We start from the raw sequence: 12,185 nt of genomic DNA on the forward strand, positions 1-12,185 counted from the left end.
AATTGGTCTGAGCGGTAAACAGATTAACGGTAGGAATATTATAATTTTGTCAATTTCATAATGTGAGTAAAACTTACTGTCAAACCTAAGCAAACAATAATAATTAATAGTGAATTATAATCTACAATACCTACAGCATAGTTTTTATGCTGGCAATAAAACACTTGCCACTGGCCCAATCAGCTGACCACAGATTAATAGATACAGTTGACGTTCGACCGAGAAGAAAATTGCACCAAAATGGCAGCCGGAAGAACAAATTAAAATTCAAAATACTTTCTAATGGATATTTTTAATTTAAGCCAATTGACAGAACCGGATTTCTCAAATATTCATGTTTTATTTTGAAGAAAATATTAATGTAATTGTTTTTCTCTGAGATATCTATTCTGTTGAGTACGATAACGGTACCACCAGACTACCAGAGTCACGTCAGTAAAATGGCTTTTCCCATGTTCTAAAGTACACTCCTCTAACTTTTTTTATTTATTTACAAGTTAGCCCTTGACTGCGATCTCACATGATGATATGTGACGATGCAGTCTAAGATGGAAGCGGGCTTACTTGGAAAGGTCTAAGTTTATTCTATCTGTTTCTCTGAAGGTTTTCTACGCAAAAAACACTAAATCGCTTGGCGGTAGGGCAGTAACTAGCCACGGCCGAAGCCTACCACCAGACAAGACCTGAGCCAATTTAGAAAATATAGGTATACTGACCAAGCTGGGAATCAAACACAGGACCTCTCTGTTGAGAGCCGCAGCCTACAGGTCCTCTAAAAGTCCGAGACTACTAATGCATAGAACAACCACTGTACCTAAGAAGCAGTTATACCGTTTCGGCGTAGTGGTTATAACTTATGCGGCTATGTTAATGAGGTCTTAGGTTCTAGTTGTGGTCCAGACTATAATATAATTATGATATAATAAAGGATTACCCAGTGATAGCCCAGTATGACCTCTGCCTCCAATTCCGGAGAGTGTGGGTTCGAATCCGGTCCGGAGCATGCACCTCTAACTTTTCGGTTGTGTGCATTTTAAGAAATTAAATATAAAGTGACTCAAACGGTGACGGAAAAACATCGAGAGGAAACCTGCATACCAGAGAATTTTCACAATTCTCTGCGTGTGTGAAATCTGCCAATCTGCATTGGGCCAGTGTGGTGGACTAATTGGCCTAACCCCTCTCATTATGAGTGGAGACTCGAGCTCAGTCGAATATGGGTTGATAAAAACGATAGGACTACCTTCCTATACTTATAAAAATTGTCAGTAAGTAGATTCTAACTATGCCTGGAGTTCCTCTGCGTGATCGAATCAGAAATGAGGATATCCGCAGAAGAACCAAAGTCACTGACATAGCTCAGCGAGATGCGTAGCTGAAGTGGCAATGGGCAGGGCACATAGTTTGAAGAGCTTATGGACGTTGGAGTCCCAAGGTGCTGAAATAGTGACCCCCCAAACTAGGTGGACCGAGCACATCCAGTTATGCAGGGAGCCGCTGGATGCTGGCGGCTCGAGACTGCTTTGTTTTGAAGTCCATTCAAGAAGCCTATATCCATCTGTTAATGACGATGATGATGAGATACTAGCAGTTAGGAATTTGATGTCGGTACGCTAGTCAGCGGATAATCAAATATGGGTAGATATTATATCAGATAAACTCACCATTTATTATAGTTTGATTAAAATAAAACGACTGAACAACATTTTACCTAACTTTTATTCACATATAATTTCGAGTAACATATTACTTTATATACTTAAATACCTATTAAATCAGGTTAAAATAAATAAACATACATATTATACCTATATAATCATACTTTCAATATAATGGACTTATTGTTATGTAATGACTAGACTATATTATAGACACGTATTACGTTGAGATCATACTTTTAAATACAGTAGAACTGCATAAGACGATGATACCTAAAACGATTTCTCGCATAATACGTCATTTTACGCGAGTCCCTAGAACTTGAGACATGTTTCATACATTTCCTAACGCCTAATACTATTCGTCATCCCGTTTAATACGCCTACATGTAATTCCAAATGCGACAAATAAATTACAACAGATAAATCAGGACATCATAAAGGTCCTTAAACAAGGTTGCAGGACAAGACTAATGATATCTTGATGAACTGAAAGACACCCTGACAGCAAATGACCCTTGACATGATTGGTTTTTGAATAATGATTGAATTTTTATCTCTGTAGGTACGTGTTCATTAGTCGTTATATTTTTCACTATCCCCCACCCATATCCCGTTTAATACGCTCTCCCGTCTAAGAAGCGTTTTTAGTTGGGTCAATCGTAATATACTGGTTCTACTGTAGTTATTTTTTTATTATTATTTTAACAAAGATTAAAAATTATGACTAGGTATTTCAATTACAAGTACGAGTTCTATATATCTACCTATATTTAATTTTACAAGTATTTTCAGCTTTGTTATACACCGGTCCTTTTTAAGCAATATATAAAAAAATTTAATAAAAAAAATACAACCGACTTCAAAACCTAAAAACGTACCCACTAAACTAAAAAGCGAAAAATAACGTCATAATATATTCTACCTGCTGATCAGAATGTTTCTCCAGGATTCCATCATCAGATCTTGACATGATGGCAATGGGACCAAATGGAGACTATACCGTTTCAAACAAAAAAAGAATTTTTGAAATCGGTCCAGGCGTCTTTGAGTAAACGGTGTACCTACATGCATAAAAAAAAAATACCGACCGAATTGAGAACCTCCTCCTTTTAGAAATCGGTTAAAAATAGTACATTATGATACGAGTGCGATGGCCGAAAAATTTACCCATAGATTAGGCAATTATATAGACAAGCGTATTAAAATTTCATCATATGGAAAACAGGCAAAAATTTGGTGGAATTTACGGTGTAGACAAAGCTTCTCGAAAAAATATTTACAGACAATAAAGAACTTCCTTCTTAGCGGAGGTCAGCTAAAATGCAACTTCATATAATTAGATTGACGGATTCTCAGAGTGTTTTAACCACAAAATTTAGACAACCGGTACAATCAGTAATACTAGAGAAGTTATCAGAAAGAACTACCTATATTACACAGTTTACATTCAAGTAGATTATTTCAAAATATGTAATTATATTCTAATCAATTATGTCATCATCAATATCTGAAGATTCACCCTTTGTATCCTCATTTTGTTCTTTCGACTCTTCCTTGCGTTCTTGGGAGTGTAAATTTTCATACACGCATTTCAAGTTCCTCATTATATACGACGTGCCGTTGGGCTTACCCAAAAATCTATTACTCCTCTCAAAGTATTTCTCTGGGCCTTCAGTTTGCCCGTGACTAGACCTCACGGGTACAGAAAACGCTGACAAATGCCTCGGTTTCTGTCCTAGATCTTTGCCGAGACGTTTCTCAAGATTAGATTCATCGAGACCCGATCGATGCTCCTGATTTATGTTCACATCCATTGCTTCAGCTCTCTTCCTGTCGTATATGTGTCCAGAGACGCGTAGATCGATGAAGAAATTCAACGGGTCGACACCGAACTGGGGGTTGTATAATGGGGGATACCACATTGGAGGTGGAGGCGGTAGAATCAAATTCGATGATGGTACGCTATTCGGTTCCACAGAGTTCCGTCCAATACATGGTGACGGTTTAGGGAGTTCCTCAGTTCCTACATCAACGAAGGTGGATTGGCGTCCAGGTGGGCTTGGGCTCTGCTTTGGCGGCTCAGCTTTTGGTGACAGCCTGGGAGATTGCTCGCCTGATCTCGGTTTCTCAACGGTTAGTTCGAGGGGAACTTCTGGACGTGGTTCGGGGTCTTTCTTTTCGTCCTGCTTCGGCCAATCGCGTCTCCAGTCTTCGTTCTCCGCGAAGTATTTGTGAGAGCGACGCTTGAAACGGCGGTGGTAGTGCGGTGGGCGGCAGCCATGGCGCGCGTTGACGAACGAACGTAACATTTCGCTGAAGAAGAATGCGTGTGGTTGTAATGGTAGTGCGCTGTAGAGGTAGGGTGGAGTCGCAGCTAGTAACCGGGACACCAGCTCAGTGTTTCGCAGTTCCCGGACGTGAGGTTTAGCGGCTGCGCCCTCTACGGGCTTCTCATCTTGGACTGTGCCCATTCTCTGTAAACAAAGATGATAATTTAAGTTGAATTGTGAATGTATGTACAATAATCTTGCTCTGTTCATGATTCCTGTGTTAGGCGTCTTTCTTTATCTCTACTGTCTAATAACAGCCACTGAAGTTCAAGTAACATCATGCGCATCGCGACCGACACACGATCAGTTTTATCACGGCTGTTGCAGGCATTAGAGATTACTTGATAGTCAGTGGCTGACATAACTTGAAAATAAAGTACCCTACACCACTTACTCTCACATACAAAGTGCATACGTACACGGATTTGCAATGTGTGAGAGAGTAATCTTCGGCCAACTAGTCGGAAAAAATATAGCAGGGTTTGTTGTGTGTGGTAGAAGGTAAAAGAAATGCGTGTTTATCGATCTCCGTTTATTGTTCAACTGATTTCTATTTTTACGAAATGCAAACATTGGGGTAGAGTATAAGTTAATAACGCATTACAATTGCGTTATTAACTTATGGATACGCTACAAACTAAATATTAACATAGCTACGCTACACAAACAAGCAACAGCGCAACTGTGAATCACTTTAGAAGATAGTCTGCGACACTTAACGTGTGATTATCTCCATTCGCGTCCCCATCGCGAACAATGAACTTTCGGTCTTTCAATATACCAAGGGCTACTATAATGTTAGCACCGACGTTGAATAGGTATCTAGACAAAAAATAAAATAGAAGGGTCTGTTTGTAATTTTTAACCTACTCCAGAAAGGATGAGGTTGTATGTTTTTTTTCAGCAGCAGGTAGAACATAATATAATTATGCTTTTCTGGATACTATTATTTCAAAAATACATTTCTCTTTTTATTTTTGTCTGTCCTTTATTATTTGTACAGGCTAATCTCTAAAACTACATCACCGATTTTGACGGGACTTTCTCAGGCAGATATCAGGAGTAAGATTAGAAGAAATGACTCTATTTTATCTGGCAGAATTGAGCCGCGATAGCCCAGTGGATATGACCTCTGCCTCCGATTCCGGAGGGTGTGGGTTCGAATCCGGACCAGGGCATGCACCTCCAACTTTTCAATTGTGTGCATTTTAAGAAATTAAATATCACGAAACGGTGAAGGAAAAACATCGTGAAGAAACTTGCATAACAGAGATTTTTTAATTCTCTGCGTGTGTGAAGTCTGCCAATCCGCTGTGGGCCAGCGTGTTGGACTATTGGCCTAACCCCTCCCATTCTGAGAATATACTCGAGCTCAGCAGTGAGCCGAATATGAGTTGTTATTGATGATGATGATTCCTACGGGAACGGGATCTACGCGCATGAAATCACCGGGCATCTACTAGAAGTATTATAGGACTCAAAGGTGATTACAAAATATAAGAAAACTAATGTCGAACAAAGGGTATGATTCACAACACTTGTCAGGACAACTTAATTAACAAATCAAACTGTAACCAAAATAAGACCCTAGAATGGCAGAGAATGACCTTGAGTGGAGTCACGTACTTGCGAACGATGTGTGTAGGGTTAAAGGATCCTTTGACTGATATCAAACACTCCCCTTTTCCACTCAAGTCACTCTCCCCGACTATCCCAAGTAACCCATAATGAATTACACAACAAGAGATGTGGACGGCTCGAACGCCACGAGCACACTGAAGCCAACACGAGATCGAGCGACGTCATATCCGTCACAGACTACTATTTCCAACACTAAACGGCGATAACAGAAGTAAAATAAAAGTTTAGTTTTACGCAGTTTTTTTTTAAAGACTTACCCTGAAAGAGGCACCCCCCATTATAATGCGTTAAAGCCACCCATCATAGACAGAACGTTAGAAAGTAAAGTGTTTTTTAAGGATTAATCTCATTCTCATTAATGGAATGGCGACTCGCACCAGAAAGCGCAGTGTTCGACCGACATCAAGCGAGTCGCAGGAATTCGCTGGATGCAGGCGGCTTCGTATCGAGATGTTTGGAAGTCCCTACAAAAGGCCCATGCCCTACAGTGGACGTCCAACGGCTGTTATGATGATGATGATTATGAATCTCATTCACACGGCAAGTTCATCAAAAACTTTATTTTTTTTTATTCTTTACAAGTTAGCCCTTGACTACAATCTCACCTGATGGTAAGTGATGATGCAGTCTAAGATGGAAGCGGGCTAACTTGTTAGGAGGAGGATGAAAATCCACACCCCTTTCGGTTTCTATACGGCATCGTACCAGAACGATAAATCGCTTGGCGGTACGTCTTTGCCGGTAGGGTGGTAACTAGCCACGACCGAAGCCTACCCAGCCAGACCTGGATAAATTAAGAAAATCCCAGTCTGCCCAGCCGGGGATCGAACCCAGGACCTCCGTCTTGTAAATCCACCGCGCATACCACTGCGCCACGGAGGCCGTCAAAAAAACTTATATTGATCTCACAGCATGAGTAGGTGTAGTATATATGGCAGAACAAACTAAAAAAAATAACATCTATTACATTCCGATGTACTTGTCGGTTCGTCTGTCGACATCGATTTTTCAGCTCAGCGCTGTTTTATTGCCAATATTCGAATGATGGGCGCCCACTGCACGTCCGCGCTCTAACTGCCTCGGATACGTTTCTCTTTTGAATTTCCTGTTTCGACTCGTTTTGTAAAAACTCCGTCCATTAATTTTGTGTAGAGTTTGCAGATTCACCAAAATTTTTGGATATAACTTATTATTCATCATCATCATCATCATCATCATTATCAACCCATATTCGGCTCACTGCTGAGCTCGAGTCTCCTCTCAGAATATCCACTGGGCTATCACAGCTCTAACTTATTATTATTATTAGAGCCGTGATAACCCAGTGGATATGACCTCTGTCTCTGATTTCGGAGGGGTTAGGTTCGAATCCGGTCCGGGGCATGTACCTTCAACTTTTCAGATATGTATTTTAAGAAATAAATATTGGTGAAGGAAAACATCGTGAGCAAACCTGCATACCAGAGAATTTTCTTAATTATCTGCGTGTGTGTAGTCTGCCAATCCGCATTGGACTAGCGTGGTGGACTATTGCTCAGACTCGGGCTCAGCAGTGAACCGAATATGGGTTAATAATGATGATTATACGAGTAGGTATAATAAGTTATCATTATTATACCTACGCGTATAATCTTAACTAGCCGACGCCCCGCGGCTTCACCCGTTCCCGTTGCCTTGATGATACAGAGATAAAATATTGCAGTAGTTAAGGATTTTTTAAAATCAGGTCACCTCACTAATGTTACCACTTTGTCATATTTTATTTCAATCAAGGCTACTGGCTCTTAGCCTATACATTACGATTTTACCTTAGAAATTTAGCACAATGATAGATAACTCGTCTCCATATAATACAGATATTCGCATAATTGAAACAGTAACAAAAGACCGCAGTTATCTCTCCGAGCTATATTATTATCAACAAGTATATTAATAAGGGTTCCCTCGATGATTGGAATTAAATGTCACATTACCATACCGCTGAACGAGCCGCGATGAAAGCGATACATCGGATTTATTCCACAATGGCCGAAGAGGGGATGTTACAGGGACGGATTTGAAATCTGCACGCCAATTGTTTTGTATTTATTGAAACTATAAAAATTTAAATAAAAAAATTCAACTGACTTCCAACTCTAAAATTAACCTAAACTAAAAATGTTACCTATGTTCTACCTTCTGATCAGTTTGAAGGCGGTGCCAAGCCAGTGATGTTTTAATCCAAGCTGTTTAAATTACAAAACTTCTGTGGTTCTTTCAGAAACGGCTTTAATTATTTTATTATACGGCTGTGCGGTGATACCTACTTTAATTTATTTAAAAATATTAACTATAAGCTTTATATATCCTTTCGAATATGATTTAATAGCAAATGAAATAAATTGCTACGTGCATTTATTACGACGCAGATAAGTTGATAACCAAGATCATTTTTATGCAATAACTAACCATTTAAAATTACGAGGTTAAGATATTTGCTTTGCGCAAATAATTTGAATGTTGAATGAAGAAGTTACATATTTAAATAATAAACATTGGTGTAGTAGAAAGGGACTAATTTGTGTTTTGAAATTTTAGATTTTTTTATATTCTAATAAATATCTTTCAGTGTTATCTACAGAATTTGGCACCCATTTAGATATATTTTCTTTTTGTTATGAGTATAGTCTATTGTCTTAAAGTATGTAACGTGAAAGTCATTGTCAACGTCTGTCTAAGTGACAACTGTCACTGTCATGTTAATAACGCATCACTCATTACATAGTCATTCTCATTACATTTTCGTCATACTGATTCTGGATATATTAACTACTAGCCGACGCCCGCGACTTCGTCCGCGTGAATCTCGATGTAAACTTTCAACTACCTCTATCCTACCCCTACCCCTACCCTACCTCTAGCCTACCCCTACCCTACTCCTACCTACCCCTACCTTACTTTTCTGGTAGACACCTTGTGTCCGAAAAACCTAAATATCTTACGGAGCCCTATTTTTTCCAAAATAAAACTTAGCCTATGTTACTTGTGAATAATGTAGCTTTCGAATGGTGAAAGAATTTTTAATATCGATCCAGTAGTTTTTGAGCCTATTCATTACAATCAAACAAACAAACAAACAAACAAACAAACAAACATACAAACAAAGTTTTCCTCTTTATAATATTAGTATAGATTTATCTAAAGGCTGTTTTAATCAAGATTCCAGTCATCATCATCATACCTTCCGATATCCATTTATTACACTTTTGTCGGAAAAATCGATAACGACACACATTTTTAACCGACTTCCAAAAAGGAGGAGGTTCTACGTTCGGCTGTCTGTATGTTTTTTTTTATGTATGTCCAGCGATAATTCCGTCATTTAAAAACCGATTTTTAATATCGAATTTGGCATCTATTCTCACATTTATGTTTCGATGGGATAAATATTAACGACCACCGCTTAAAGTCTGAATAAAAATCTTGATAAATTATTCAGGGGGTTCCACCCCCTGCATATAGCCTGGCAACCTAGCTACAGCCCTGGCCTTGTTCACAATAAATTCAGAGTGGCGTATCTCTATTCAAACAGTTGATACGAGCGTGAAGCGGGAAGCGGGAATCGGGATGGAATCTTACGTACGCGACGGTGGGTAAACATGACGGCTACAGCCTCCCCCTTGGGGGGTTGGAGTGGGTTTAGATACAGTTATTCAAGGCTTTGGGTTTTTAATCGGACATTTCTAACAAATCGAGTCAAAAGCTGGTTCTTTAAGTTAACGATTATAACATTTGACACAGTTCTAGAGAAGATCGTAAGTAGGTATATAAAACTAGCTGACGCCACGCGGTTTCACCTGCGTGGTTCCTGTTCCCGTAGGAATACGGGGATAATATATAGCCTATAGCCTTCCTCGATAAATGGGCTATCTAACACTGAAAGAATTTTTCAAATCGGACCAGTAGTTCCTGAGATTAGCGCATTCAATCAAACAAACAAACAAACTCTTCAGCTTTATAATATTGGTGTAGATGTGAAGGTAGAAAGGCAAAATTCATAAAGCGCAGAAATACCAAAAAATGAATAGACATTTATAGGTTTACTAGCGAACGCCCGCAACTTCCTTCGCGTATAATCTTGTTTTTTAGTTCGTCGATTATTCCGTGAAAAAGTAGCCTATGTTGTTTTTCAAGGTCTATAGATCTATACTACCGTTCAAATCGGTTCAGCGGTTTAGTTGTGAAAATGTAACAGACAGACAGACTTACTTTCGCATTTATAATATTAAGTATAGATATCCGGCGACAGCTTGGATTTACGAGATAAATTCATTACCTATGCATCGATTAATCTTCAAAATATCACTCGTATTTTGAACCTTATGGTTAAACAATTAGAGATGAAGAAAACGGAGTTTTTAAACGTTAACAAAGATATCTCAATCAAATCATATCGGGGATAGAAAGGATAATTTCAGAACCTAATGAAAAGAAGCTTCTTGTCTACTTATCGAAATATTGATCTAGCGATTTATAGAGAAAAAGCTTCTTTGCTACGACTAGCATTAACTACTTAGTCAAAAAAGGCGCTAAGTAACGTTAGAATACTATTTAGCACACATGATTAAAGGGCCTAGTGGCAGTTTGATACTGTTATTATCGCGTTAACGTAAACGCGAATTTCTAAGGAATTGAAACAGCGCCATCTCGTGGGACTACTCCACAACTGTTTACGTCAACGCGATAGTAACAATATGAAGATATTGAAAACTCCCACTAGGCACAAAGACATCGCAAAAAGCCCGTTAAAATAAGCTGACAATGATGATGAGACATAACACATCTATAAATGATTGTTGATATAACTTTACAGGAAGTTCCTTGTTGTATTACGTGTCCTGCTAAGCGTTGTTCTGCTTATAAACTTTCCACTTAAGTACCATCATCACTTGCCATCATCAAGACTTACCATCATCATCACTTACTATCATCATAACTTTACACCATCACTTACCATCATCACTTACCATCATCATCACTTACTATCATCATAACTTAACACCATCACTTACCATCATCACTTGCCATAATCACTTACCATCATCACTTACCATCATCATCACTTACGATCATCATCATCACTTACCATTATCATCACTTACAATCGTCATCAATTACCATTATCAAATACTATCACGACGTTACCATCATCATCATCACTTACCATCATCCTCACTTACAATTATCATCACTTACCATCATGTGCTATCTGCTTGTACCATCAATGCAATAAAAATATACGCAAATTAAAACCTCTTTTAAAAATTGGTTTAAAATTTAAAAAAAATGTACATCAGACAGGGATTATTCAGTCTTTGTTTCAATTACAGCCACTCTACCGTTCACGTATATCTCAGTAGGTGTAAATAATAGGATTGTGGAGGTGCGCGTCACGGCAGCGAACGTTAATTTCCATATTAAAACCGCCACAAAGGAAGCAAATTCAAAAACCTCGGTACCGGCGCGGTGGAACAAATGGTGAGGATGTGAGAAACCGCGCATTGCTTTGGATGCGGTAACTTAAAATCATTTAGGCTTTTTTACGCCTTGACATTTTACTTAACAATTAAATTCTTTAGGATAGACATACATCTAGATGTATATCTAGATAAACATATTTATAAATTATCTAGAATACGCCCGCGACTTCGTTCGCGTGAAATTAGGTTTTTGCGATTTGTTTTTTTTTTCAGAATAAAAAGTAGGTAGACTATATCTCTTTTCAAAATTTCAGGGTAATCGGTTTAGTATTTGCGGCGTAATTGAGTAATAATTTACAACAACCTCTAACACAAACTTTTTTACCGTTAACGTATTAGTGTGATAGTGTAATTATTTAATCACACTAATAGATAGATTGACTGCAATGGTCTGTAATGATTGTCAATTATTGTAATTCTATTCAAAATTAGCTTACAATTTCGAAATACAGGCTTTTCATTTGAGTATTTTCAATTTTTAGTTTGCCTCAAGCACTCAGCTAATAGGCGCACTCAATCAAAAAGATGATAAAGCTATTGCGATTACTATTGTCTTGTTGTTTGTTGTCGATACGTTACGATGACTAAATAAATATCAGTAGGTACAATTTTAATAGTATCCAAATATATTGTCATGTCAAATCAACACGATATTCAAAAATCCCCACACTTAATAGCTCTTTGGATAGTTAATCCTTAAGCCACATCCAAGCTTCCCGTCATCTGTGACAACGCAAACAATATTGCTCGCAGTACGTAGATACGGCGGGGTATGATAATCGCGTCAAAACGCACGTGAAGTGCCGCGAGGGGGGAGCGCGGGGCGGCTTGGGGCGGCACGGGGACATCAGGGGGAGAGGGGTGCTAAGCCGGTGACAGCTTTAAAACGTACCCGATTATCCGTCTGAGTGTACTTTAGTCTGAGACGGCCGCTTGAAAAGATATGATTTATGCCTACTGCTGTTAACGCGTATATTATTAAGGGCTTTTGTATTTGTAACGATCGTTGCCGCATGATGGATTTTAGCACTATT

General features: G+C 38.7%; 1 protein-coding gene across 1 annotated transcript in view; it reads right to left on the reverse strand.

The window, feature by feature from the left end:
• Positions 1-1,700: 1,700 nt before the first annotated feature.
• The window catches only part of LOC112046379 (uncharacterized), a 38,215-nt gene continuing 27,730 nt past the window's right edge, over positions 1,701-12,185 (reverse strand). Inside the window, exon 2 of the mRNA XM_024083010.2 lies at positions 1,701-4,135. Coding sequence (XP_023938778.2) covers positions 3,143-4,132 — 990 coding nt within the window. The 5' untranslated portion in view covers positions 4,133-4,135 and the 3' untranslated portion in view covers positions 1,701-3,142. The remainder of the gene's footprint in view (positions 4,136-12,185) is intronic.

This window comes from Bicyclus anynana, chromosome 17 (assembly GCF_947172395.1).
Source record: "Bicyclus anynana chromosome 17, ilBicAnyn1.1, whole genome shotgun sequence".
Classification (NCBI taxonomy): Eukaryota; Metazoa; Arthropoda; class Insecta; order Lepidoptera; family Nymphalidae; genus Bicyclus; species Bicyclus anynana.